General features: G+C 39.1%; 1 protein-coding gene across 5 annotated transcripts in view; it reads left to right on the forward strand.

Annotated features, from left to right (window-relative positions):
• Positions 1 to 24,688, forward strand: part of LOC104563650 (cohesin subunit SA-2-like) — a 69,007-nt gene that overhangs the window by 4,292 nt on the left and 40,027 nt on the right. For 2 of the 5 annotated variants that reach the window (XM_061998331.1, XM_061998364.1), the window contains exons 3-13: positions 2,070 to 2,154; positions 2,817 to 2,963; positions 4,548 to 4,644; positions 5,683 to 5,759; positions 11,433 to 11,504; positions 13,719 to 13,923; positions 15,005 to 15,156; positions 15,917 to 15,990; positions 16,441 to 16,564; positions 22,298 to 22,396; positions 24,466 to 24,545. In XM_061998331.1, the coding sequence (XP_061854315.1) occupies positions 2,070 to 2,154; positions 2,817 to 2,963; positions 4,548 to 4,644; positions 5,683 to 5,759; positions 11,433 to 11,504; positions 13,719 to 13,923; positions 15,005 to 15,156; positions 15,917 to 15,990; positions 16,441 to 16,564; positions 22,298 to 22,396; positions 24,466 to 24,545 (1,212 nt within the window). Of the gene's footprint in view, positions 1 to 2,069; positions 2,155 to 2,816; positions 2,964 to 3,076; positions 3,157 to 4,298; positions 4,419 to 4,547; positions 4,645 to 5,682; positions 5,760 to 11,432; positions 11,505 to 13,718; positions 13,924 to 15,004; positions 15,157 to 15,916; positions 15,991 to 16,440; positions 16,565 to 22,297; positions 22,397 to 24,465; positions 24,546 to 24,688 lie in introns of those variants that run through there. The other 3 variants (XM_061998348.1, XM_061998356.1, XM_061998342.1) reach the window with 3 other exon arrangements.

The raw sequence follows: 24,688 nt of genomic DNA on the forward strand, positions 1-24,688 counted from the left end.
GGTGGAGACATTAAAAGCAGTACATGATCAAATAAGTTGTTGGTTGAACTGTACTGCAGCAGTTCTGATTTTTTCATTATTGAAATGTTTTAATTCAATTTGGAAATAGTTATAGTTGCTGCAATCAAATGAAATGCATTAATTTTTATTGTGGGATGGAGCAAGTTGCTAAACAGTACGTGTAAACAGTTTGGGAAAGTTGTTTGAGAGAGTGTTAAGCATTATATTGAGGTATAATGTAGAACAAGTAACATGTTACTATGATGTTGGCTTGCATCTGAGTTGCAGTTCTAGTGAAACAGTGCAAGTAAGGACTTGTTTGTCCATAATGTTACATTCTCCTTTCAAATCAAGAGTGAAAGGATTTAATCACATAGGAGAAGCAGCTCCATGACAAGCATGTTTGGCTTCTTTTTGTTTATTTGCAGTCTGTAGAAGAACCTGGGAAGAACTGACTGGTGTCAGAAAAGCCATGCATATTACGATCTCTTGCTGCTTGTTCTCGACTAAGAAGTCTCTGATGGTGCTTGAGATGCTTGATTGCAGTGCCTCACAGTTGCACATCAAATAAAACATTTGAAAACTTTTAAAAACTACTGCTTTTAGTATGCTGCCTCAGTTGTGAATTATATTTTGTCTCTTCCTTTTCTAAAACTTGCAAAAGTCCAGGCAACTGATGTAAGGCTTGGTTCATCCTGAATTATTTTCTTGGCTTCCATCTGTCAAACGCAGTGGCACATTTTGAACTTTTCTATGAAAATATATTCATTGAATTTAACTTTCAACTTTCATGGGACTTTTCTCTGTAGGGAAGTTAAGCATTGGCAAGATTGTATTTAGAAATTTTATATGTTTTTAATAGAATTTTATATTCATCTAGAGTTTTCATAGGTGTCTTTGAAAGCTTAATTCTACATTGCTTATAGTGAAGTGTCCCAAAAGATTAAAAAAGTAAACAGAGTTGTGTTTAAATAAAAACTTATGTTTCCTCTCACTTTATGAGATAACATCAAGACCTTGGTCCTGCAGTTGATGCTGCAGGATTTGACTGAAACAGTCTTGGGAAGAACAGCAGTAGCGCTTATCTGACGTTGGTAAACCTAGTTGGATTTGAGCCGTCTCTGCATTCATAGCACTGTTAATTCTCCCTCTGAGTTCTCCAATGTCTCTGGATATTAGAGAGTTAACTATATCTAACAGTGTAATACACTGTTTTTTTCGTTGTGAGGTACTTATTTGTGTTGGTACACTTTCTTGTTGCAGCACTACCACAAAAACAAAAGTAACTCTCATATGGACTTTCTGTTTGTACCTTGTTATGGTACCAGTCAACTGGCTTATGTCTTGGTCACCATGGTTTAAAAGGAGGCCATAGCAGCCAGCTACCAGTACTAGACCTGCAGCACAAGTGGGATCCAGCTCGTCTGCTCAAACATGACCCTTGTCAAAGCGTATTGTTAGCACTGGGAATGATGAAAAGTGGCATGATTTCATTGCAGATAAATGTGTGGCTTCAGGTCTCTCAGAAGGCGAATCTTTGCTAATATGACAGAGGAATACTTTTATAAACAATGTCCTGCAAATTAAGTTTCTTATTTATCATTTATCTTCAGCATGTTTTACAGACAAAGTCAACCAGTCTCATTTTAAATTGTAGACCTATGAAATGCTAGCAACTTGTTTCGTGTGGTGCACCCACAAAGTGAGTGCGTACTTGTGTTATTGATTTGTGGTGCAAAGCTCTTAAGCCAACAAGGGGATCCTTAAATGAACATCTGCTTTCTGTTTCCATTACTTACTTTCTACTTTCTTGATATTTTTGGTAGTTGTGCTAGTTTTCTAGTTATCTCTGTATCTTACACGAAAGCAAATAGTTTGGAAAAAGTCCCAAGTTTCTGTTGTACCTTCAAAACTGAAAAGCTAACTTTTAAGTAACAAAATGATAATTAATGATCATTAAAAATATGAAACCACATGTATATGCTTCCATTTTCTTCTGTTGTTTGTGCTGAAGTGTGTAGTTCTGTGTTCTCACTGCTAACCCCTTGAACATTTTTGTTACCCTCCAGAGAGAATGCTGGTCGTGATGAGACTGTGCCCGAGTCTACTGTGGGGAACGGCAGCTGTGTGAGAAATGGCAACCTGAGAACACCAGTAAGTTGCTTTTTCTTTCTTTCTTTTTTTCTTTAATTATGGAATTTATTTTCTGTATCATTCACTTGTTATAAAACATAGTTGAGTGTTGCACAGACCAATCACAATACAGTGCATCTAAAAATCTAGACACTGGATACATCTTGACCCTCCCCCCCCACCCCGCCCCCCAATTTCCATTGGCATCACAGCCTCAGTGCCAACTTTTTCAACAGTTGCTTCATTTCAGTGTGTGTTTTTTCTTGTGATGCATTGCGTGCAGCTGATGTTAATGTGCAGGTTGTGTGTTTACCTTGTGAGTGTAAAAGTGTAGAAGAGCTTCTGTGCTTGCTATCTGTTCTTCAGAAATTACAGCTACACTGAAAAATGTCTTGGGGGTAGTATGTGACTGTTCAGAAGCTTCTTTCCTGTTTTACCTTCCCATTCTTCTGGCTTATTGTTGAGAAAAGATTCAGACTACTAAATCCTTTCTTTAATCTCCTTCTTGTATGGTCATATTTGATAAGGCTTTATCAGCGTCCTTGAAGCTTAAAAGTTAGCAGCTCCAGGAAGTCATTACAATGAGGGTAAAATAAACTTCTTGTTAGGGAATAGTTCATGTATCTGTGAATGGCTGTTACATGTTGTGTTTTCTCATGTACTTTCTTTGCTTGACTTTTCAGAGAGAGAAACGGAAGGTCCAGGAACACTGTGAAAACATAAGGAGAAATTCTTCCAGTAGCAGAAGAGTGAGCCAGCTGCAGAATGGAGAACTGGTTGAGGCAGTTACGTTGTTTGAAGTGGTTAGCATGGGAAAACAGGCCATGCAGGTATTTCTAGCTGTGAATTCTGTGAGGAGTTAGTGGAGGGGAGATGGATAAACAGTAGTCATTTTGGTTATTTATTCTCTGGAGCATTGAAATTTTGTTCTGTTTTCGCATAGGTGAAGAAGAAACATGTTTGTCTGGACTGCTATAAGCATGACTCTTGAAAAGCATGCATCTTCAAGAAATTAGTGAAAAAGTAATTGTCACAGATTTTAAAAAAAGGAAAGAAATATGTATCTAACCCAGTCTTCCTAAAGTAATGTCTGAACACAGGAGAAGAGAATTATTTAAAAAAAAAATACAAATCTTATCAGTAGAAAATTTTGGTTGTTCAGGCCACTTTTTTTCTTCTGGGAGTTTGTCTTTTACCTCTATTCTCAAGCAGTTTGAAAGCAGTTTGTGTAACAGTCAAGTTCCCTGTGCATCTATAGAGTTACCGTCTTTCCTCACAATGAGGAAGCTCTGTGAACATTTGTGTATACTATGTTTGTATATGTATATTAAGTTTTTAAGTGCTATATGTATATTTAAGTGTATATGTATAACATGCTGTTTTTATACAGAATCACAGAATGGTAGGGGTTGGAAGGGACCTTTAGAGATCATCTACTCCAACCCTCCTGCTAAAGCAGATTCACCTAGACCAGGTCACACAGGGACGTGTCCAGGTGTCTCTTGAAAATCTCCAGAGAAGGAGACTCAACAAGAGTTATATTATACATATGTCTCCAGTATATAGTGTCTGTAAGCAAAGTGTGTGTGTGTGTGCACATGAAAAGTGCATTTATATTTTGTATGTGAGACCTTAGTGTTTCCAAAATATTTGTGTGGGTGGATTTTTGCCATGCCACAGATGTATTACCTTCAGTGGAACTCACTTGAAGTGCTCAGCTTCTGCTGGGCAAAGTGTGATGTGAAGGGCTTGGAGAGGCAGCAGCTTGAGCCCAGGCTGCTGCTCTTAGATTTCATTACATGTGTGGCACTGAAAGTGAGGTGAAGCCTAGATGACTGACTTGTCTCAGCAGCGCTGTGTCACACACAGGCTGTAGGCTCTGCTGCCCTAGAAATGAAATTTGTAGTTGTTGTTTAGCTTGAATGCAGTACACAAACTGTTCCAGCCCTCTGTGGAAACTGGGTGCTAGAGAAGAAGAGAACTCTGAGACGCAATTGGTAGTATTAATTTAATATTGATTGTTAAGACGGTGCAGAGATTGAATGTAGGTTGTTTCTTTTTTTAAATGAAACTGTTACCTCAGTGCTGTCAAGAAATCATGAGGACAACATTTTAGTTTTGTATATTAAATTTACTGAAGCTGTGGTTATTTTCCCTGTTAACAGGGGGCAAAGCATCTCTGAATGGCAGCATTGCCTAGAGCAGAGCTTCTGAGTGAGCAGTTCAAGACTTCATTTTTGCTCAGACGTCATCCTTTACATGACTTCTAGAAATGGAACAAAATGGTGTGGAGGTTATTCCTATTTTTATGATTTGATGGACCACTGTTAGTTTGTCTTGATTATGGATATGCTCAGTGGAGCACAGCATGTTGTGTTCAGCTCTGACTAATGAGTTTCCTTAATCTGTTCTAGTCTGTTGTAGATGACTGGGTTGAAGCTTATAAACAAGATAGGAATGTGGCACTTCTAGATCTGATCAACTTCTTCATTCAGTGCTCAGGCTGTCAAGGTAATTTACCCTCTTAGTAGCCCTTTCCATTGCGTGTGGGTGAGAGTAATCTGAAGTGCTTTCTGAAACGGAATTTTTCTCTCCAATAAACTGCGTACTTATAATCTGTACTGTTCTGTTACGACAAACTCCAGATGGCCAGGACTAACAGTAAAGAATGTTGCTGATTAAATTCTCTGAGTCTGTATTTACAGCATACCAACTCTCAGAGCTGTATTTCAATGTGGTTTGCAAGGTCAGGCTTCTAAGTGGCATGTCACGTCACTTTGTGGAATCCCCACGTAGGGAAGATGGTTTTAATGACCGTTCTAATTAAAATCAGTGTTTCAGTTGCCAATTGTTTTACAATTTCCTAGCATCTTTCTGTCTTGCTAGTATCTTTGTTTGAACATAAACAAAGCTAGCAAATTATGCTCCCTGCTTTGGTGGATAGAAAAGCAGTGTTTTACCTCATTGCCATTACTTTTACCAGAGGGTTGTGAAGCTGTCTCATAACAAACATTTAGAGGGAGTGACTTTTGGTGACTTCTCTCTGCTAGGGAAATGCTTCAGGATGGCAAGTAAGAGTTTTAAGAAGACTATTCTGTTAGTTTGAAACTTCTGAGTGTATTTAAGCAGCTAGAGTGTACCTTTTACCCTTCATTTTTTTCCAAGTCTTTGACTAATGGGCTTTTTTATGGGAAATGGTTTTGGGTTTTTGATTATCAATGGCCAAAATTTTAGTAAATCCTTGAAGTAAAGAAATGGACAGATAAAATAGCCATGCCAGACAGCATAGGGCTGATTTTTCTAATGTGAAATTTCACTTTTGGTTTGTCAATATTTTCTACTAGAAATGAATTTTTGAATCTTATATATATATGTGTGTGTGTATATATATGTGTGTGTGTGTACATGTATATATATGTGTGTGTGTAAACAGAGATAGAATCCTTGTTTCTTGGTGTTTCTAAATTGAAAATTAAGTCTTTACTGTGGTTGAGACTCGATTAATGTAATACAGTTGTTGATAATTCTTTTAAAACATTGCTTTTCTAGGCATGGTAACAGCAGAGATGTTCCAAAGTTTGCACAAGAAGGATATCATGCAAAAAATGACAGAGACTTTTGATGAGGTAGGCACAACTTTGCATGGTTTTTTTGTGTAAACAGTGGGGTCTACCTTAATAGCCAACCTTGACAGAGTTCCTGCTGCTTGTCAGGAGCTGTGTCCCATTTCCTTAATTTAGGAAAATAATCCTGTTTTTCATGAGAGAAATTTGACCTTGTATTGACCCTCCTTAGCAGCAGCAGGACTTTTGGGTTTTTTATATGTCACTCACTTTCAAGGTTTTATTAAGGCTATGTAACTAATGTCTTCTTGAATCTGTCTTTCTCTTGGGAGTTCTTTTGTTAGTGGGTTGATAGGTAAAGGAAAGGTAAATAGAAAATGTCACTACCGCAGGTAAATGGTTCCTTTGGTATTTGATTGATAGGTCCTTTTAAATATATCGTGTGGATTACTTGTGAGCTAATTCAAAGATATTTTTTAGTTGATATGTTTTTATTTGAATCTTTTCCTTCTGCTTTACTGCCAATATGAGTTTGTATAACAGGATTATGTCACATGACAGAAGAAAAATGCGTTTCTGATTCTTAGGTACTTGGCAAAACAATGGTGAATATCTTGTTTCTTGAGAATTGTTAAGAAAAATGCACAGCTTTACAATACTATATTTCTATTTGACTGCTCTTTGGTTAATTATGCCAACGTAAAATTTTCTACAGTGTTCTCACAATTGCTTCTGTGCTTTTTTTTCCTGTGTTTGCCACCTCTGAATTCATTTGTCGAGCTGCAGACATTAGCCTTGCTTTAATTGAGGATCTCTCAAGACCAGCTGTTGTAGAAATTCCCAAAGAGAATGAGTTTGCCAACATGGTCATCTTCATTTTAGAAGTGTCTCATAGGACTCAGGCTAATATTTGACAGAAATGATCTGATATGTATCTGGCCATATAAATTAGTAATCTGGCACTTCTTTTACATCTAAATTAGGCCTTAGTAGTACTCAGGATGGGAAGATGTGATTACTGTCTGGATGTGTTAACAGCTTTATAACCTTCTCACCTGTCCTGGTGGGCAAAAATTAAGGTGCCACAGTTGCCTTAGAAGCTGTATTCTGCATGCTAATACACCAGAGTAATTTTGTTTACTGGGCAGTGTTTTGATATGCTACTCTAGGGAAGCATTTCACTGATGAAAGGAAGTGATAATCCCTGTGTACAACAAAGCCAATAGCATACTCTGGGTGTTTTTTCCTTTTTTTCTTCAATTCTAAATCCAAGAATTCTGAAATACACTAGATTCTGAAAAAACCTCTTAAAAGATTCTAAAAGACTCAACTTCTAAAATGATTTATACAGAATTAAGTGTTTTTAAAGACAGTATCTGTCAGCTTGTTTAATTTATATGCTTAGACTAGTATTAATGTAGAAAAAAAACATGTCTGAAGCAATTGTTTTAATGTTAACTACAATTATTAAGTGATGGAAAAAATGCTTTAGGATTAAAAGTGTTTCTCTTAAAGCAGGATTGTGATAGCAAAGTTGTTTGTGATTTTTGAGTTATTTCCTCTCTGTTTCCTCATCTTTTTAGTAAATAAGATCGAAATGAAACTTACAAATGAAGTCAATTGAGTATTAGTGCCATATAGGACTATTATGACATCAAAAATAGTTTTTGAAATCAAAGGATAATAGTAGTGAAAGCAGTAGTGAGAGTTTTGCCAAGTAGTGAGAGTGGAGTGAGTAGTGAAAGCAGAGTGAGTATTGTCAGATATCTGCTTGTGTACCTCATCTTGCCTTGTGATTTATATTGTTTATTTATAGCATTCAGAGGATTGGAAAACTTAAAGATATTTCTGTAGTTCTTCATTCTTGATCATTTCAATGATTTAACCATTGCTTTATGGTTACATTAATTACTTGCAATACTATATCCATGTACCAATGATTCCTCACAGAATTCTCACTGGTGTTAGTGGGAAATGTTAGTGGTGGTGAGAATCATAGAATGGTAGGGCTGGAAGGGATCTTTAGAGATCATCTAGTCCAACTCCTCTGCAGAAGCAAGTCCATCTAGATCAGGTCACATAGGAACATGTCCAGGTGGGCCTTGAAGACCTCCAAGGAAGGAGACTCCACAACCCTTCTGGGCAGCCTGTGCCAGGGCTCCCTCACCCTCACAGTAAAATCGTTCTTATGTTTAAACGGAACTTCCTTTTCACTCTTGCTTTCAAGAAGGGCAAGCAGGAGGATCTGAGGAGCTCAGGCTGCTCAGCCTCAACTTGATCACTGGGAAAGTGATGAAGCAACTAATTCTCTACATGTAAGGGACAAGAAGGTGATTAGAAGTAGTCAGCAGGGACTTACAAAGGGGAATTGTGCTTAACCAACATGGAAACCTACTATAACAAAGTGACTAGCTTGGTGGATGATGAGGGAGCAGAAGACTTCAGTAAGACTTAACACTGTCTCCTGTAGCATCTTCATAGACAGACTGATGAAGTATGAGTTAGTTAGTGGACAATGACCTGAAAACTGGCCGAACAACCAGGCCCATAGGGTTGTGATCAGTGGCACAAAGTCCAGTTGGAGGCAAGTCGCTAGTAGGGTACCTCAGGATTTGATATTTGGGCTAATGCTGCTTAATACCTTTAATAATGACTTGACCAATAAAGCAGAGAATAATTTTAGCAAGTTTACAGATGATACAAAACTGAGAGGAGTAGTTCCTAGATCAGGTGGTTGTTCAGCTTTTCAGAGGAACTTTAATAAGTTGAGAGTTGGACAGATAGGAACCTCATCAAATTCTACAACAGGAAACCCCATGAACCTGGGGAGGAATAACCCTGTGCACTACTACTCACTAGGGACTGACTGGCTGGAAAGCAGCTCTGCACAGTAGAATATTGGTGTCCTTGTGGATGACAACATGAACATGAACCAGCAATATATCTCACAGCAAAGATGACAACCTCCTGGACTGCATTAGGCAGAGCATTGCCAGCAGGTTATGAGAGGTAATGCCTCTCTACTTATACTAGTGACACCACATCTGGAGTGCTGAGTTAAGTTCTGGGCATTCCAGTACAAGAGAGAGATGGATTTACTGGAGTGAGTCCAGCAAAGGGCTGCAAAGATACTTAATGGTCTTCCATGTGAGGAGAGACTGAGAGAGTTGGTTCAGAGGGATCTTGACCATGTGTAAAAATACCTGATGGGACATAATGAAGAAGAGGAACCCAGATTGTACTGAATAGTGCCCAGTGAGCACAAAGGCAAGCCAAGATGGGTCATGAGCACAAGCTCACATGTCTGAAAATTCACTTGAACACAAGAAAACACTTTTGCTGTGAGGGTGATTGAGCCAAGGAACAGGCTGCATGGAGAAGTTGTGGAGTCTCCATCTGTGAAGATATTACCAAGCTGACTGCACACGGTGTCACCTGACACTGAGGGGACAGATGTGTTCTCTTAGGGATCCTTGGTAAAATGATGGTGGCACTAATTTTAGTTGCAATTAAAGCTTTATTTTCTTAACAGGATATTATGTTAGTATAGCACAGGATTTATCATTAGACTGGCACAGTATTTCAGAAGTAGAATCAATATAGTAGCACAGCACAGAATTTAAAATACAGCTTAGGATTTCTCATCACTTGAGCAATACAGAATTTGTAATACAATTGAAATGAGAATTTCTTATCACCTGCATTCCTCACAACTCAGGTAAAATCTTAATATCTGGTTTGTTATATCAATGTAATAATCATAATCTAGACTTGAAAATCATAAAAGTCACTCAGTCCTTTGAGAAAGTTAATGACAGTGAAGGTGTCCCTGCCATTGGAGAAGTCCAGCAGCAGTTGCAGGACCCCAGTTAGGCCTTGCAACCACTTGATCTTACGGACAATGCTCTGGGTGCTGCAGTACTTTCCTGTTCTGTGATGGGGTCTTCACCACCACCTGCCTGACCAAGTGCTTGCTTTGAGGCCAGTAAGGAAGGGCCTAGTGCCCACGAACCTTGAGGCAAGTAGGGAGGGGAAGAAGAAATCTGTTTGTTTTTCTGCTTGGTTCATGGGACCTTCAGGGCTTGATAATAAGGGAAAGAAAATGAGTATGTGATCCACTTGGTAACAGAGAATGGCTGTTTGCCTCAAAACAGTGTTAGTGATGCTAACCACGTTACCAGGGGCTGTGGGAGCATGGGGTACCAGTCACACATGCTGCTCTGACTGAGCCTGCAGAGGGGGTTGGATTAGGTGGCGTCAGAGTCCCTCTCAATTTCACTTTTCCTGTGATTCTGTGAAGACTTGTATTGGCATAGGAAGCAGTGAATAGCTTTAATATGGTCATTGGGGCATTTATTTCCTCTTTGTGGGCTGCATTATTCTTCAGTAGAGCAATAGGCTTGTCTTTAGGACCTCTGCTTTTTATTTTCCTTCTAATCTGTTTCTCTCTCCTGCATTTCTTCCTCTATGTGGCATTTTATTTCTTGCAGTTATTTGTTCTTTTGTAGATTTTGTTCCCTTTCCCATTTTGTTGGTGGTATGTTTAGCAATGGAATAGTTAAGTTTGCATAACTCTACAGCCAGATGGAGATAGAAATACTAGTTGTTTCACTGAGCCTAACAGAGAGCTGTATATCTCATGCCTTTTGTCTTGGAATAATTGCAGAGTTGAGGAAACATCTCTGAATCAAGTCACACTAGTGCTAAAAAAATTCTCTGTGACTTGAAAAGCCAAGGATGGTTTTCTAGAGCTTAGATGTTTTACAGGACCTAGTTACTAAATGTTGGAAATAGATATATACTTGCTAAGGAGTTGTATCTTAGAATTAATAATAAAGATTATACCTTGCATATATTTACTTATAAATTCTTGCTCGTAGCAAGAAAACTCAAGTTTCCTATAAAAGTATGTGTTTTTCATAGAATCATAGAATGGTAGGGGTTGGAAGGGACCTTTAGAGATCATCTAGTCCAACCCCCCTGCAGAAGCAGGGTCACCTAGATCAGGTTGCATAGGAACATGTCCAGGGGGATCTTGAAGACCTCCAAGGAAGGAGACTCCACAACCCCCCTGGGCAGCCTGTGCCAGGGCTCTCTCACCTGAACAGTGAAATAGTTTTTCCTTATGTTTAAGTGGAACTTTTTGTGTTCCAGCTTCATCCCATTGCCCCTTGTCCTGTTGCTAGCTACTATAGAAAAAAGGGATGTCCCACCCTCCTGACACCCACCCTTTAAATATTTATAAATGTTAATAAGATCTCCTCTCAGGCTTCTCTTTTCTAGACTAAACAGCCCTAGTTCCTGCAGTCTTTCCTCGTGTGAAAGATGTTCCATTCCCCTGATCATCTTGGTGGCCCCGCGCTGGACTCTCTCCAGCACTTCCCTGCCCTCTTGAGCTGAGGAGACCAGAACTGGACACAGGACTCCAGATGAGACCTCACCAGGGCAGAGTAGAGAGGGAGAAGAACCTCCCTCGACGTGCTGGCCACACTCTTCTTGATGCATCCCAAGTTTTTCTTCTTGTCATTGGTTCTAAGGAAAAAAAAAATACTGAGAGAAGAAGGAATTAGATTTTGTTTAATACATTGGATTGTATAAGCTACCTGCAATACAAATAATCTTAAGTTTTAATAGCATTTTTAATATGAAATGCATGCTTTGTGATGCTTTTGTCTTTATGAATTAACTATGCTGTTTAATAAAAAAGCTTTATAAATGTTGTCTCATGCCTTACAGGAAACTGGGCTGCAGTACAAGAAGTTTGTGGCCTATCCTTGGATCCTGACAGTTACTTGGCCAGTGGACATGGTAGGACTCTTATAATTCTCTGCAACTGTAGTGTGGTGTTTTCTGTGGCTATATTTCGTGTTTGCAGTGCTGGTGAGTACATCAGAACTAGTCATCTTCAACTTGTGCCTTATGGAATGGAGGTAATTGTGCACTTCTGAAGTCTGCTTCATCTGATGTGTTTCAGACTTCTGGTTTGGATGAACACCCTCATACTTTTCAAGTGTCTATTTTTCTCTTCTGATGGGACATCAGCATTTTGAACAGACTGGTGTATGTCAAGTTGCAGTGGTGTTCAAGAATGTTCCCCATCCCATCCAGCAAGATTGAGACCCACACACACAAACATGTGTGTCTCCAGGCATATGTGCACACATGTGTATGCACACAGTTTTTGGCAGTAGATTGGTTCAAAGGCTTGTTTCATCAAAACATTATCTTGCAAACATAAATGTTTGATAAGAAGAGTATTTTGAGAACAGAAGCAGCTTTTTTGTAACACCTCTTCCTATACAACCCTTGCAGCATTGTGAGGAATTTGTTTTAGAATCATTGAATCGTTACAATTGGAAAAGACAGAGTCCAACCACTAACCCAACACTAAACTAAATCATATCCCTCAGCACCTCATCTACATGTCTTTTAAATATCTCTAGGGACAGTGACTCCACCAACTCCCTGGGCAGCCTGTTGTAGTGCTTAACCCTCTTGGTGAAAAAGTTCTTCCTAATCTCCAATCTAAACTTCCCCTGCTGCAACTTGAGCCCATTTCCTCATGTCCTGTCATTCATTACTGGACACAGGGGGTTGACCCATTGTGCTGTCTATATTTTTACAGCTTGCATGTTACCATTTAACAACATCTCAATATGACAAATGTGGACAGTAGAAATTACCTTAAAGTGAAACGTTTTCCCATATTTGTGCTGCTTAACAGATAGAGGAGTAAACTACTGTGATAAAGTAGGTATTTTCTGAAGTTGTAGGTGTTCTTTCTACTGTCTGTGTCATGGTCAAGGAGCATTAAATTGTCCCTGTTGGGAACTTTCCTTTTTATCTTGACTCTTACTACTACTGTTAGGCTCTGAACTGGCTCTTACAACCTGATCAGGAGCTCATTTCAAATTCCTAATGTACTTTGGGTTGTGGGCATCCCTGAGATCAGTCTGTGTTTGTGTTTATTTTTCAAGAAGGCAGTAGGTCTTGTGCTTTGAAACCAAAGTTACAAGCGAAGAGCACAAAGTGCCCTTTATAAGTACTCAAGGTTATTCTGAGTGTGAAGCTGTGTGCTAGAATATATCTGAGAAGGTGTTTGAGCAATTAATGAAGGACCAGTGAAGTAGCTGCCAACCTTCAGGATGAAGTTTTCAGTAGTGAGTGAAGTTTTGAAGTTCCTTGGCTCTGTACATACCTGAAAACTGTCAAGATGCAAGTTCATATTCAGAGCCACTCCTGGAGTCTATGAGGTGCAAATGAAATGAATGTTCACATTGCCTGAGGTTGTCATCTACGAAGTCTTCCTAGTGTGCCCTTCATGTGAGGTGCACCATGTTGTGTGAGAAGTCATCTGAACTGCCATCTGTGAACTTTCTTCCTGGCAGTTTCAACTGTACTGTGAGCACTCTTGTGATTTTATTTTAACTTGCTTTTTACATAATGTCAAAAGTATTGCCTGCTAACTGTTTCTGTGGAGTTTTTCAGAGACTGGTGTTATAAGTGAATGACTCAATATTTGTCATTAAGCTGTAGCCTGATAAACTCCTTAAGCTGGCAGTGCTGTTGAGGTGAGGTCTCATCCTGTTCACACCACTGTTGTTTATTTTCACTTTTCAGTCACTTCAATTTTCTCCTGGATTTTACTACACATTTGCAGGAACAGGAAGGACAGGGAAATGTGGAAGCTCAGCTACCTGTGAGGAAGTAAGAGGCTAGAAGTACTCAAGGTTTATGCCAGTGAAAGCTATTTATGATATTGTCACTTCACATGCCCTCTCCCACCTGTCTGTTCACAACTACCTTACATACATTGCGTTCGGAAGTGAGCTATCATGAAGGTGTAGCTCTAATGAAGCTTGTTTCTCTCTTTTTCTGGGTAGTGGCCGTAAAAAAGTTATGGAAGGGCTGAGGTGAAGCTGACTGTCAGCAAAACTGTCTCTGATAATCAGTGGGAGAGGTGGAAATGGCATGCACAAACAAAACTAATTGGTGTGTTTTCTCTTGACCTTTCTTGTTCAGGACAATGAAGACTACCCACTGATCAGAACAGGACCCTATTGGAAGAAGTTTAAGGCCAATTTCTGTGAATTTATTGCAGTGCTTGTCCAACAGTGCCAGTGCAGCATCCTGTATGATAGCTACTTGATGGACACTATCATCTCGCTGCTCACAGGCTTAGCGGACTCCATGGTCAGAGCATTTAGGCACACAAGCACTTTGGCAGGTAAAAGAACTCACAGAGTTGCTGTAGATCATGAGTTTTCTTGACTTGTGTACAAAAACTCAGAATTGAATTTAAAAGCTTTCTTTATTGGAATGGTTGTTCTCATATGCATTGACAGTGCCTTCCTCTTAACATATGTTACTGTAATATACATTATTTGATCCAACATGTATCTGAATGGAATTTAGATGCTTTGGATATGATAGATCTAAACCATCTTTTCTTTCTAAAGCAACTTTCTTTAATGCCTGACATTGCTAACTTTAGAATTGTATTACTGTGTTCTGATTCCTTTTTTCAGAAACTGATTTTTCACAGTCACTTTTCTATTTTGTTATTTTCCTCTGCTAATTAATGTCATGAGGTTGCGTTAAATGCTTCACTTTAAAAAGTTGGCCTTGGAGAGCTGCTCTTCTTGTGGTACCTGTGCTAAAAAGAAAGTATATTGCTTGTTACACATTATTGTTTTATGCAGCATAATCATACTAAAACTGTTGTCTTTTTTTTCTTTTCACAAAGCCAGTAAATAGCCTCTTTGCCACATAAAGAGCACTTAAAGTATAATTTGTTTTAAAATATACTGTTTGCATTGAAGGCTCAAAAAAACCCCCTTTGAAATCTTTGCAAACCATCTAGTGATCTCCAGAGGAATGTGAATTTTTGTCAATTCAAGTAAAATAGATTCCCTACCTTTCATAGGTCAGCTTTACTGTTGGGGTTTTTTTTTAATTATTACTGAAAATCACCTGTTCCAGAACTCTAGATTCTTCTGGAGAAAAATAAAAATGACATAAAAGAAGAAGAGAGATACCCAGTGCATTACTTCTCTGACTAGGACTCTGCCAAGAACTCTGGCCAAAAATTGTAAATCACCAGTAATATCACAGTATTTTCTCTTTTTTTGGTCATTATCTGCTTTTAAAATAATCGCTGTATTTTAAAACAAATTACTATAATCTAGTAGTGTTCGTGTTTTGGATAATAAACTGGGTATGGTTAGCCAGATGCTTTTTGTGGTATAGTGGTGAATGGTACATATTTCTCAGTTAAGCTAAATACATTGGGTTTGTTTCTTTTTTAGCAATGAAACTTCTGACAGCGGTTGTAAGCGTACATCTGAACCTTGATGTCAACAAGCACAATGCTCAAAGGTTATACGAGGTGGAGAAGAAGAGGATAAGTGGCAAGAGGACCAATTACAGACTTGACCAGCTAGAGAGAAAAAGGAAAGAGGTTAGGCAGGTGTCTTGTATTGGAGATGTGTGAAGATATAAAAAGGGGGATTGCTGACAACTGCTGACAGCTTGCTTTTGGGTCACTACACTTCTTTGAGGTTTATATTCTTTATCTAATGTGTGGTGCAGAGCAGTTGAGACTGGCTAGATTAAGTGATATAAAATGACTAAGGTAGTAACTACCTTAGTTTTCCCTTTGGCTCGTCAAGTACATGTATTGCTGTGGAAAAAAGGCTTTTCATAGAATAATAGAATGGTAGGAGTTGGAAAGGACCTTTAGAGATCATCTAGTCCAACCCCCCTGCAGAAGCAGGTCCACCTAGATCAGGTCACACAGGAATGCATCCACGTGGGTCTTGAAGACCTGCAAGGAAGGAGATTCAACGTACTCCCTGGACAGCCTGTGCCAGGGCTCCCTCACCTGAATAGTGAAATAGTTTTTTCTTACATGTAAGTTGAACTTTTTGTGTTTCAGCTTCATCCCATTACCCCTTGTCCTGTCACCAGATACAACAGAAGTGATGCCCCAACCTCCTGAAAACCACCACTTAGATATTTGTAAATATTAATAAGATCAGAATGTAACTACGAAAAGGTCAATTGCTCCTGTAGATACTGACCACTCACTTTATGTTGGTGCTGTTTGTAAACACTAGCAATTCCCACCACAGTAGTATTGTAAGTGCACTAATGCAAATTTTTCCACACGTAGTGAATTGTGGGACCAATATTAACATTCAGATCTCTTTGTATTTCAGTATGAGCATAAACTTCTAGAGATACAGCACATGACAAATGCTATTTTCAAAGGGACGTTTCTAAACCGTTACCGGTAAGAATGAAAATGAAGCTGTGATGTGTATCTGCCTTCCTAACAAAATGCTGCTTAGATTGTCCAGATACCAGAATCAAGTTCAACATCCTAGAGGCACTGATGGCATCAAGGGAAGTGTAGCAGTTATATTATTTTGAAGAATATGAGCTTATGGAAACCTTTCTCTTCAGTATGTTTCTTGAGGTTTTTCCTGCTGGGTATAGAGCAGTGCGTTTGTGATTTGTGACTGGTTTGTGAGAAGGTGTCCAGAATGTCATAATAATTATTGCATGAAACTTATCTGAAAGTATATGAAGATGCCTGTAATATTTTGGATTGTACTTGCTTTTGCAATTCCCAAAAATAAGTGTTATATAATATACATTATATAATATATATATGATAATATAATTAATATATATTAGGTATTTTAAAGGTATTAATATTGTGATTTTTATAATTTCACAGCGATGTGATCCCTGAGATCCGAGCAGCTTGCATTGAAGAAATTGGCAGCTGGATTAAAACATACCCAGATGTTTTTTTAAATGATAGCTATTTAAAGTACATTGGGTGGATGCTGTATGATAAGGTAAAGTTTTAATTTTCCTTACTGGGGACAGTAGATGGGAAACATTTACAAATGTATTAAAAAAACAACCAAAACCTCTGAAAAGGATCCTAATGTTTAAGTTCTTGAGAACAGATATTTAAGACCATGGTAGTATGAAGAAACCCCAAAACTTTCTTCCTCATTTCAGATTTTATTTTTAAAGCTATTGTAGCACTAGAATCATAGAATCATTTCAGTTGGAAGAGACCTTTAAGATTATTGAGTCCAGCCTTTGTCCCAGCCCTATCAACCACTAGACAGAGAATGTTTTTCCTGGTTCTATAGTACTGTGTCCCACCTGTGTGTGTAGTAACTTTTATATGTTACTGAGTGGGGAGCTATTATTGAATTGTAAAATGGCCCATATCCTTTCAGTACATAGAATCATAGAATGGTAGGAGTTGGAAGGGACCTTTAGAGATCATCTAGTCTAACCCCCCTGCAGAAGCAGGGTCACCTAGATCAGGTCGCATAGGAACATGTCTAGGCAGGTCTTGAAGACCTCCAAGGAAGGAGACTCCACAACCCCCCTGGGCAGCCTGTGCCAGGGCTCCCTCACCTGAACAGTGAAATAGTTTTTTCTTATGTTTAAATGGAACTCTTTGTGTTCCACCTTCATCCCTTTACCCCTTGTCCTGTTGCTAGCTACTATAGAAAAAAGGGCTGTCCCAACCTCCTGACACCCACCCTTTAGATATTTATAAATGTTAATAACATCTCCTCTCAGTCTCCTCCAGACTAAACAGCCCCAGTTCCTGCAGCCTTTCCTCATATGAAAGATGTTCCATTCTGCTGATCATCCTGGTGGCCCTGCGCTGGACTCTCTACAGCACTTCCCTGTCCCTCTTGAGCTGAGGAACCCAGAACTGGACACAGGATTCCAGATGAGGCCTCACCAGGGCAGAGTAGAGAGGGAGCAGAACCTCCCTTGACCTGCTGGCCACACTCTTCTTGATGCATCCCAGGATGCCATTGGCCTTCTTGACTATGAGGGCACATTGCTGGCTCATATTTAGCTTATTATCAATCAGGACTCCCAGGTCCTCTCTCTGCAGAGCTGCTCTTCAGCAGTTCAACCCCCATGCAGTGTTAAATGCTGACTCAGATTCTGATTTTCTCGTTTTGATGGTTACATTTAAAAACTTGGTAGGTTTAAAAACCTACCAAAGCCCCAACCAAAATGAAACAAAAAAATGCAAGAAAACTGTAAGTCAAAGAAATGCTTGTCCTCGTGCTTCTAAAACACTTGAGAGATTTTTAGGACAATAGGAATATTTATTGTGAGTAGCTAATTACCAAAATAAGCACATGGTAGGTACTTCTACAGTCCACCTTTTAAAAGTGGATATGGCTTCTGTATAAATTCTGAGACATCCTCAGTTTTGTGTCAACTTTAAGGAATAAAATTGTATTTTATAAGAAAGCCAGGAGGGGGAGCACAAAGCCTCTGTCTTCACTGTGTTGGACCATTAGCGTAAAGGTAGTATTTGGATTTTTAGAACAAATCTATCAACAACTGTTGTCTTTTCCTGCATAAATTTTATCTGATCAGACTATCTTTTTAGGATATGTTCAGTTGGGAGAATTCTCAAAAGGAAAAGTAATTTTGAAGATGATGTGTCTTCATTCCCAATGCTGTGCAGTGAAAATCAACAGCTGGTATCTCAGATTAATACACGTAGCTCATGCAGTATTGCTTATTGAAGACTGGATAGGATTGTTTTTCTAAAGCTTATTATAAGCAATTCAGATGCAGGCAGAGTGAGATAAAGTGAGAAGTCTTCCCTATTCCCCATTAGGCTGAGGTGTGGTAGTGTCCCACTACTGGTGTTTGCAGTCCTGGCAATGCTTTGTGATTTGCAGTCAGCGTTAAATTGCCCAAATCCAAAAGGAGTGCTGGGCATTTTTGGCAGCAGCAGAGGATGGCAGTGCTTTTATATACATCTGAATGTTATTTCCCATGACTCCTCCTTAATAAGCATTTCCATCCCATCTTATTGGGGGTGGGCGGCAGGAGGCTGATATCTCCCAGAGCCAATTTTCTTTTAGTATGTCACGTAGAGAAGTTTGCCAAATAATTTAGACTTCAGAGTAGAACCACCACAAAAGTATTCCAAAGGTGGGGAAAAGCTGGCCAGGAAATCTACAGTGCTGCAAACAGAGATGAATTTAAGTCATTTGGGAGGCTTTAAAGTGGAGAGAGGAGGGGGAAGTAAGAATAACATTAACATTTTGTCTCGAAAGTCTTCTATTTTAATATAAACATTCCATCTTCCTCATGAGACACCATTTTACCATTATACTCTGACATGAAACATTACTTTTTAATGCAAAATCTTATTTCCAAGGTGCAAGAAGATGCTCCATATTCTGTGGTAATCTGCTCAAAATTGCATATGAAGGTCTCTTATTGGCCCAGTAAGAGTTGTGGAGCAGTGCTATAGAGATATATTTCTGAGAAGTTTATGTTCATCTGCTAGAAATAATGAAACTTTTCATTTTTTGAGAGACTAAGCAACAGCTGATACTAAATCTGAGGGCAGTGTGCGGTTGAAAAATGTCGTTTGTGAGCCCGGTCACTTACTGGTTTCATAAATGGTTTCACCAGTTTCGAAACCCAGACACCTAACTTGTGCTCAGAAGCATTAATGTTCTTCCAAGGGAAAGTACAGCATCCAGATCTAATCAAATCAGTGCTGTTCTGAGCAGCAGATGTTGAAAGAACATGACAATGGGGATTAAAGATGGCAAAAGTGAAAAGCAGAACCAGCAGACAGGAAGGCAAAGACAATAGAGATATACACTAGGCACTTTCTACCATGTTAGACTACCTTTGTCTGGAACTTCAGGGCAGGTTAAGATTTTTTTTATTAGACTATGAAAAACATCTAAAGAAATCCTGTGGAGATGGGGATTTGCTGTTGAACCTCTGTGTCATGACTGTGTGATCCTCTGGTCAAATTTCAGGAAATTTAAAGGGTTTTTAATGTTGCTACCCATTCAACATGGCTATAGAAACTCACCCCATGGTTATGGCTATACCTCTGAAATACGTCTTTCTTCAAATGGTTGTGTTAACATGGTTTTCTGCTCCACAGGTCATCTCTGTGCATATGTACTGTTTTTTTCTCTTTGTGGGGGATGTGGGAGAGCAGTTTTAAAGGCTGCTTAACTTGACAGGACAGATAAGCTGCATTGTCTTTGCTCTTTAGGAGTAATTCAGAAGTAGACCTAGTTTTCCCAATTTATTGTTTGGAGAAAAGAAAAATGACCCAATGGCCACATCAAACCCTCAAAGTCCCGGCCTATATTTGTAGATCTTCTTGAATGGTCCCATCTCATAACGGTGAAGCTGAAATGTCATAACTGAATGTGTCTTGGCAGTGCTGGAGCCCGTGTGGAGCTCTCTGAGGTCACTAGAGCTGCCCACTGTCTTACTGATGTTTTCTACCAGTCTGTTTGCAGGTCAGGGTCAAAATATACTATGATACAACTGGGGAACAGCATGTGTTCAGAGTAGCCTGAAAATGTGCTCGGATAATTCCCTTTCGCTCCGTCACAGCTTTGAAAGATGAGACAGTTTTTTTTGGTCAAGATTAGAATGACAAGGGGATGTTTGTACTTGCCTGCCTTACTGTCAAAAGGAGCTTGGAGGTAGGCAGTGAAATAGCTTCAGAAGGATGTGAAGGAATTTTGAATCATCAAGAAGCTATGAGTAGTGATGAATCCAGAAAAGAAGAGGTGATTGAGAAGTAGAGAACACTGCTGAAAACACAGGAAAACAGTAGAAGCAGCCATAGTAAAAGTAGGTATTTGTACATAGTTACTAATTTTCTCAGCACTTAAAGATATACATATAGGGTTCTGACTGAGATCTTCTAGGTGGGAACAGGATGCCTCAGAAGGCTGGTGGTGTAGTTTAATATTCAACTTTATGTCTGCAGACCTACACTTGAATGCCACCTAACTGACAAATGCAAATGATATTACTACCTGGCTGCCAAGGGCTATGTGACTATTTAGCAAACCACAACAAAACTTTTTTCCTCTTTTTTTCTCTCTTATCTTCAAGCACAAATGCAGTCCTTGTTTACAAGCAAAGCCGTGAGATAAACTACTGAGGGCACTTGAAGTGCCAGTATGCAGTGATGGGTACCAAGCTGGGACTGTTTGTGAGCAAGTTCTGTGCTGTAGAAGCCTTTGTGGCTGTAGGAAGCAGCAGGTATGGGCAGATCTTTCTCAGACAAGGCCTTTAATTTCAAAGCCCAATATATAGTGTACTGCTGGTGTGTCATGGGCAGACTAGAGAGCAGTTACTTATTGTTGCCTGCTGATCTTTCATTTTGTGTTCCTAGCAAAAAGAGGTCTTATGCAAAACTGTTTGTCAAAGCCTGCTATGGGGTGTCACTTTCCATCTAAGCAGGTGAACAGGAACTTGTAGTAATGGATAGCCCATGTGTAGGTGGTCTCTCCTTTCTTGGCTTTCCTTGATTATTCTAACTGCTATTGTTAGCAAGAGGAATTAAGGAAGAAATATAAAGAGACTGATTCAAAGCCTGAAGTTCGTTGAAGTGTCTCTGATATCTTTATCATTGTAAATTTACAGAACACAGTGATTTTTTCTATGTTAGATCCTCAGAATGACTTTCCTAATGAGGTGTAAAGCTTTGTCATTTGAAAGGTGTAGCAATATGCATGAGAATTTAAAAGCTGGAAAATGAGAAGACTTCTTTGAGGCATCTGTGTGAAGTAGCAGTACTAATAATGGGAAATAACACCTAGCAGGGATAAATATGTTTTGCCTAAATTAACTAATTAGGCCAAATTCGAAGCAACTCTTTTCTTAGAATGCTTAAAATACAGCATTCTGGTGTAAAACAGAATTAGGGAGAAGGCATAACACTTAACTCCGTGGCTGTAAGAACCCACAATAATAAGCCAATGCATTTCTAAGGTGTACCTCTTCATCTGGGAATCCTCAGAATTTCTTGGAGTTCTTGTCTGTGTTTAGCAATTGTCCCAGTCAAATTGAAAGAAAGCAGGCAAAGTCTGATGTATGGAAGGAGTGCGGATTGTATTGTGTCCAGTTTTGGGCTCCCCAGCTCAAGAGGGACAGGGAACTTCTGGAGAGAGTCCACTAAGATGATCAGGGGACTGGAGCAACTTTCTTATGAGGAAAGGCTGCGGGAACTGGGGCTGTTCAGCCTGGACAAGAGAAGACTAAGGGGAGACCTCATTAATACTTACAGATATTTAAAAGGTGGATGTGAAGAGGATGGGGTGGCACTTTTTTCTGTTGACTCCGGTGACAGGACAAGGGGTAATGGAAAGAAGCTGTAACACAAAAAGTTCCATTTAAACATAAGGAAAAACTATTTTACTGTGAGGAAGCCCTGGCACAGGCTGCCCAGGGAGGGTGTGGAGTCTCCTTCTCTGGAGGTTTTCAGAATGTGCCTGGATGTGTTTCTGTGTGACCTGATCTAGGTGAACCTGCTTTAGCAGGGGGGTTGGACTAGATGATCTCGAGGTCCTTTTCAACCCCTACCATTGTGTGATTCTGTGATATCACTAATAAAGAGGATGAAGCCATATTTCTATAGTCTGCAGTGGGTACCCACAAATAACTCTTATTTACATAATAAAAATGCCAATAGTGCATGACGTCAAAGATACATGTCTTTTACTATTAGCTGACTACTCTATGTCTTCTAGCAAGCTGAAGTACGGTTGAAGTGTCTTCTGGGACTGCAGGGAATTTATAGCAGAAAAGAACTTGTTTCCAGGATGGATCTCTTTACTAGCAGATTCAAGGTAAATAGATTATTACTTGTTATTTTTTAAGTCTCATCAGTTGTATACACAGAGTCTGATGTGTTGATCAGACTCTCCACTCTCTTGACTGACAGGAACTTAGAGTACTGCAGAAACAGCCAGCTCAACTGTGTGGATGAAGACATATGTCTGCAGATGTATTTCCCTCTGTTTCTCTGGAATTTTCTGATTAAGTTCACGTACAAAATGATGTTAGCGTGCTCTGTGGTCAGTTATCTCCACCATTCTTCTAGAATGGCCCAGAATTTTTTTTGGTATCTTTGATAGATGACAAGGAATTTCATAGTTTAAAGGTCCTTTTTGTTTTTTTGCTGCTCCTGATAATGGCTTAACCTTTTAGATACTGAATTGTGTCACATCCTGACCATGTATCACACTGATGTGGAATGGCTCTCTGTTGATCCACCATGTCAGTATGAATCTTGAAGAAGGATCCCTGCTCTCTTTCCTGGACGAGTCACATCAAATGCTGTAATTTTTAGAGCTTTTTCTGTGACCACACTGACCACATACACTACCTTTTTACTATATTCCACCATCCCAGCTTGTTTAAGAAGTGAAGCACCTTTAACTTATTTTAATCCTGCCCTTGGTAATGATTTGGGCAGCAGCTACTATTAGTCCAACAGGGCTGTGCATTTTCAATATCTGGGTAAGAAAGCTCAAAATGCTGTGATTGATATCTCAGTCCCTCAGAATCAGTACATAACCGATGCCTGCATGTGGTGGTATTTCATATTCTTTTTGCAAAAGGAGCAAGGCTTACCTGTATGTTGTGGCAGTTGCTAATAGTAAAAAAATACCTATAGCACATCCTCAAAAGAACAAAAAAGTAGATGAATGTTGTTATCTTAAGAATTAATTATTCAGACTAAGCTTGGCCAGCTAAGGTTAACTTCTGTTCTAAACAATTTTATGTGGTAGTCCCTTATCTTTCTGTCTAAAAGAAGATTGCTGTAAGCTACATAACCAGCTGCTGGTATTCAAAGACTAATCCAGTCTGTACTGCGACCTCCCTCTGTGTAGAGGATGCTATATAAATGGATTATTGCAAACTCCATTCCCCAGTCAAAAAAACCCAAGCTGAACACAACTCCTTCTCCTCTAAACAAAAGAAACCTAAAGAGCTACACACAGAATACACAGTGATCTGTAATATTTTAAAAACTTTTTATGCTTTCTCAATGATGGGAAATGTAATTGTGTAACCATCAATCCATTTCCCACAAGCAGGATTTTTATACACTCCCTCTTACCCTTCAGTGTTCAAACTCAGGATTTGTGGACTTAGACAAGTTGCAACTGGGTTGTGAGGAAAGGAAGGTGCAAAGTAAAGTGAATCTAGAGGTGCAGAAATTATACATTAAGTGAGAAAGCTGTTAGTCCCAAAACAAACAAATCCAGAGTTTCATATACCTTAAAGATGTAGGCCACACTGAGCAGTGTGAGCTCTTCCCAAGGAGGAAGGACATAGGACAGGAAAATTTCCCCTGTCTTCTGAGGTGTCTGCATGTGTTCCAAGTTACAACACTGTGAATTCCAGAGGTGAGGAATATTGCTGCTGTTCTATGAAGTACCTTTATGACTGAAGTCCTAATTGTCTTTCCAGCAATGCTCTGGTTCTGTAACACGTAGGTACATGCACTTTATTGTTGATGAGAGAAACTGATTATATAATGCTTGTAATTTGAGGCTTACCTTTGTTTAACATACTGAAACGCCAGTAGTAACATCTTAGAAATAAGTTGTCAGTCACTTTTAATTTGTAGATTGTAGTTGATTTCTAGTGAAAGCATACATTACCTCTATTAAAAAAATATCATATTACTGCATGATTAATTCAGTTAAATATTAACATGCTGTTAATTTTCAGCGGCTGGGGAACTACTTGGTAGTAATCAAGTTGCCTTATGTCTCTTAGGAAATAGCTACTGAAATAAAAATAAATCTCTGCTCTACTAGTGTAGATGATCTAGCTGTAGCAAAATTATGTGTTTATGGAGAACAAACCATGTTACCTCTTTTTGTTGTCATTTTACATCCATTAGGATCGAATTGTGTCCATGCCTCTGGACAAGGACCATGAAGTAGCAGTTCAAGCCATGAAACTCTTGATGCTTATGTCACAGTAAATAATTTCTTTTTTAATTTACTGTATTGTTTTAATGGCAACAAGATCCAGATACAATCCCGATGAATCTTCCTGTAATTGGTTATATGCTGGGAAACAGTTGCTTCTAGCAGATTATGAGTTAGTTAAAGCTGCTTAAG

This window comes from Colius striatus, chromosome 1 (genome assembly GCF_028858725.1).
Source record: "Colius striatus isolate bColStr4 chromosome 1, bColStr4.1.hap1, whole genome shotgun sequence".
Classification (NCBI taxonomy): Eukaryota; Metazoa; Chordata; class Aves; order Coliiformes; family Coliidae; genus Colius; species Colius striatus.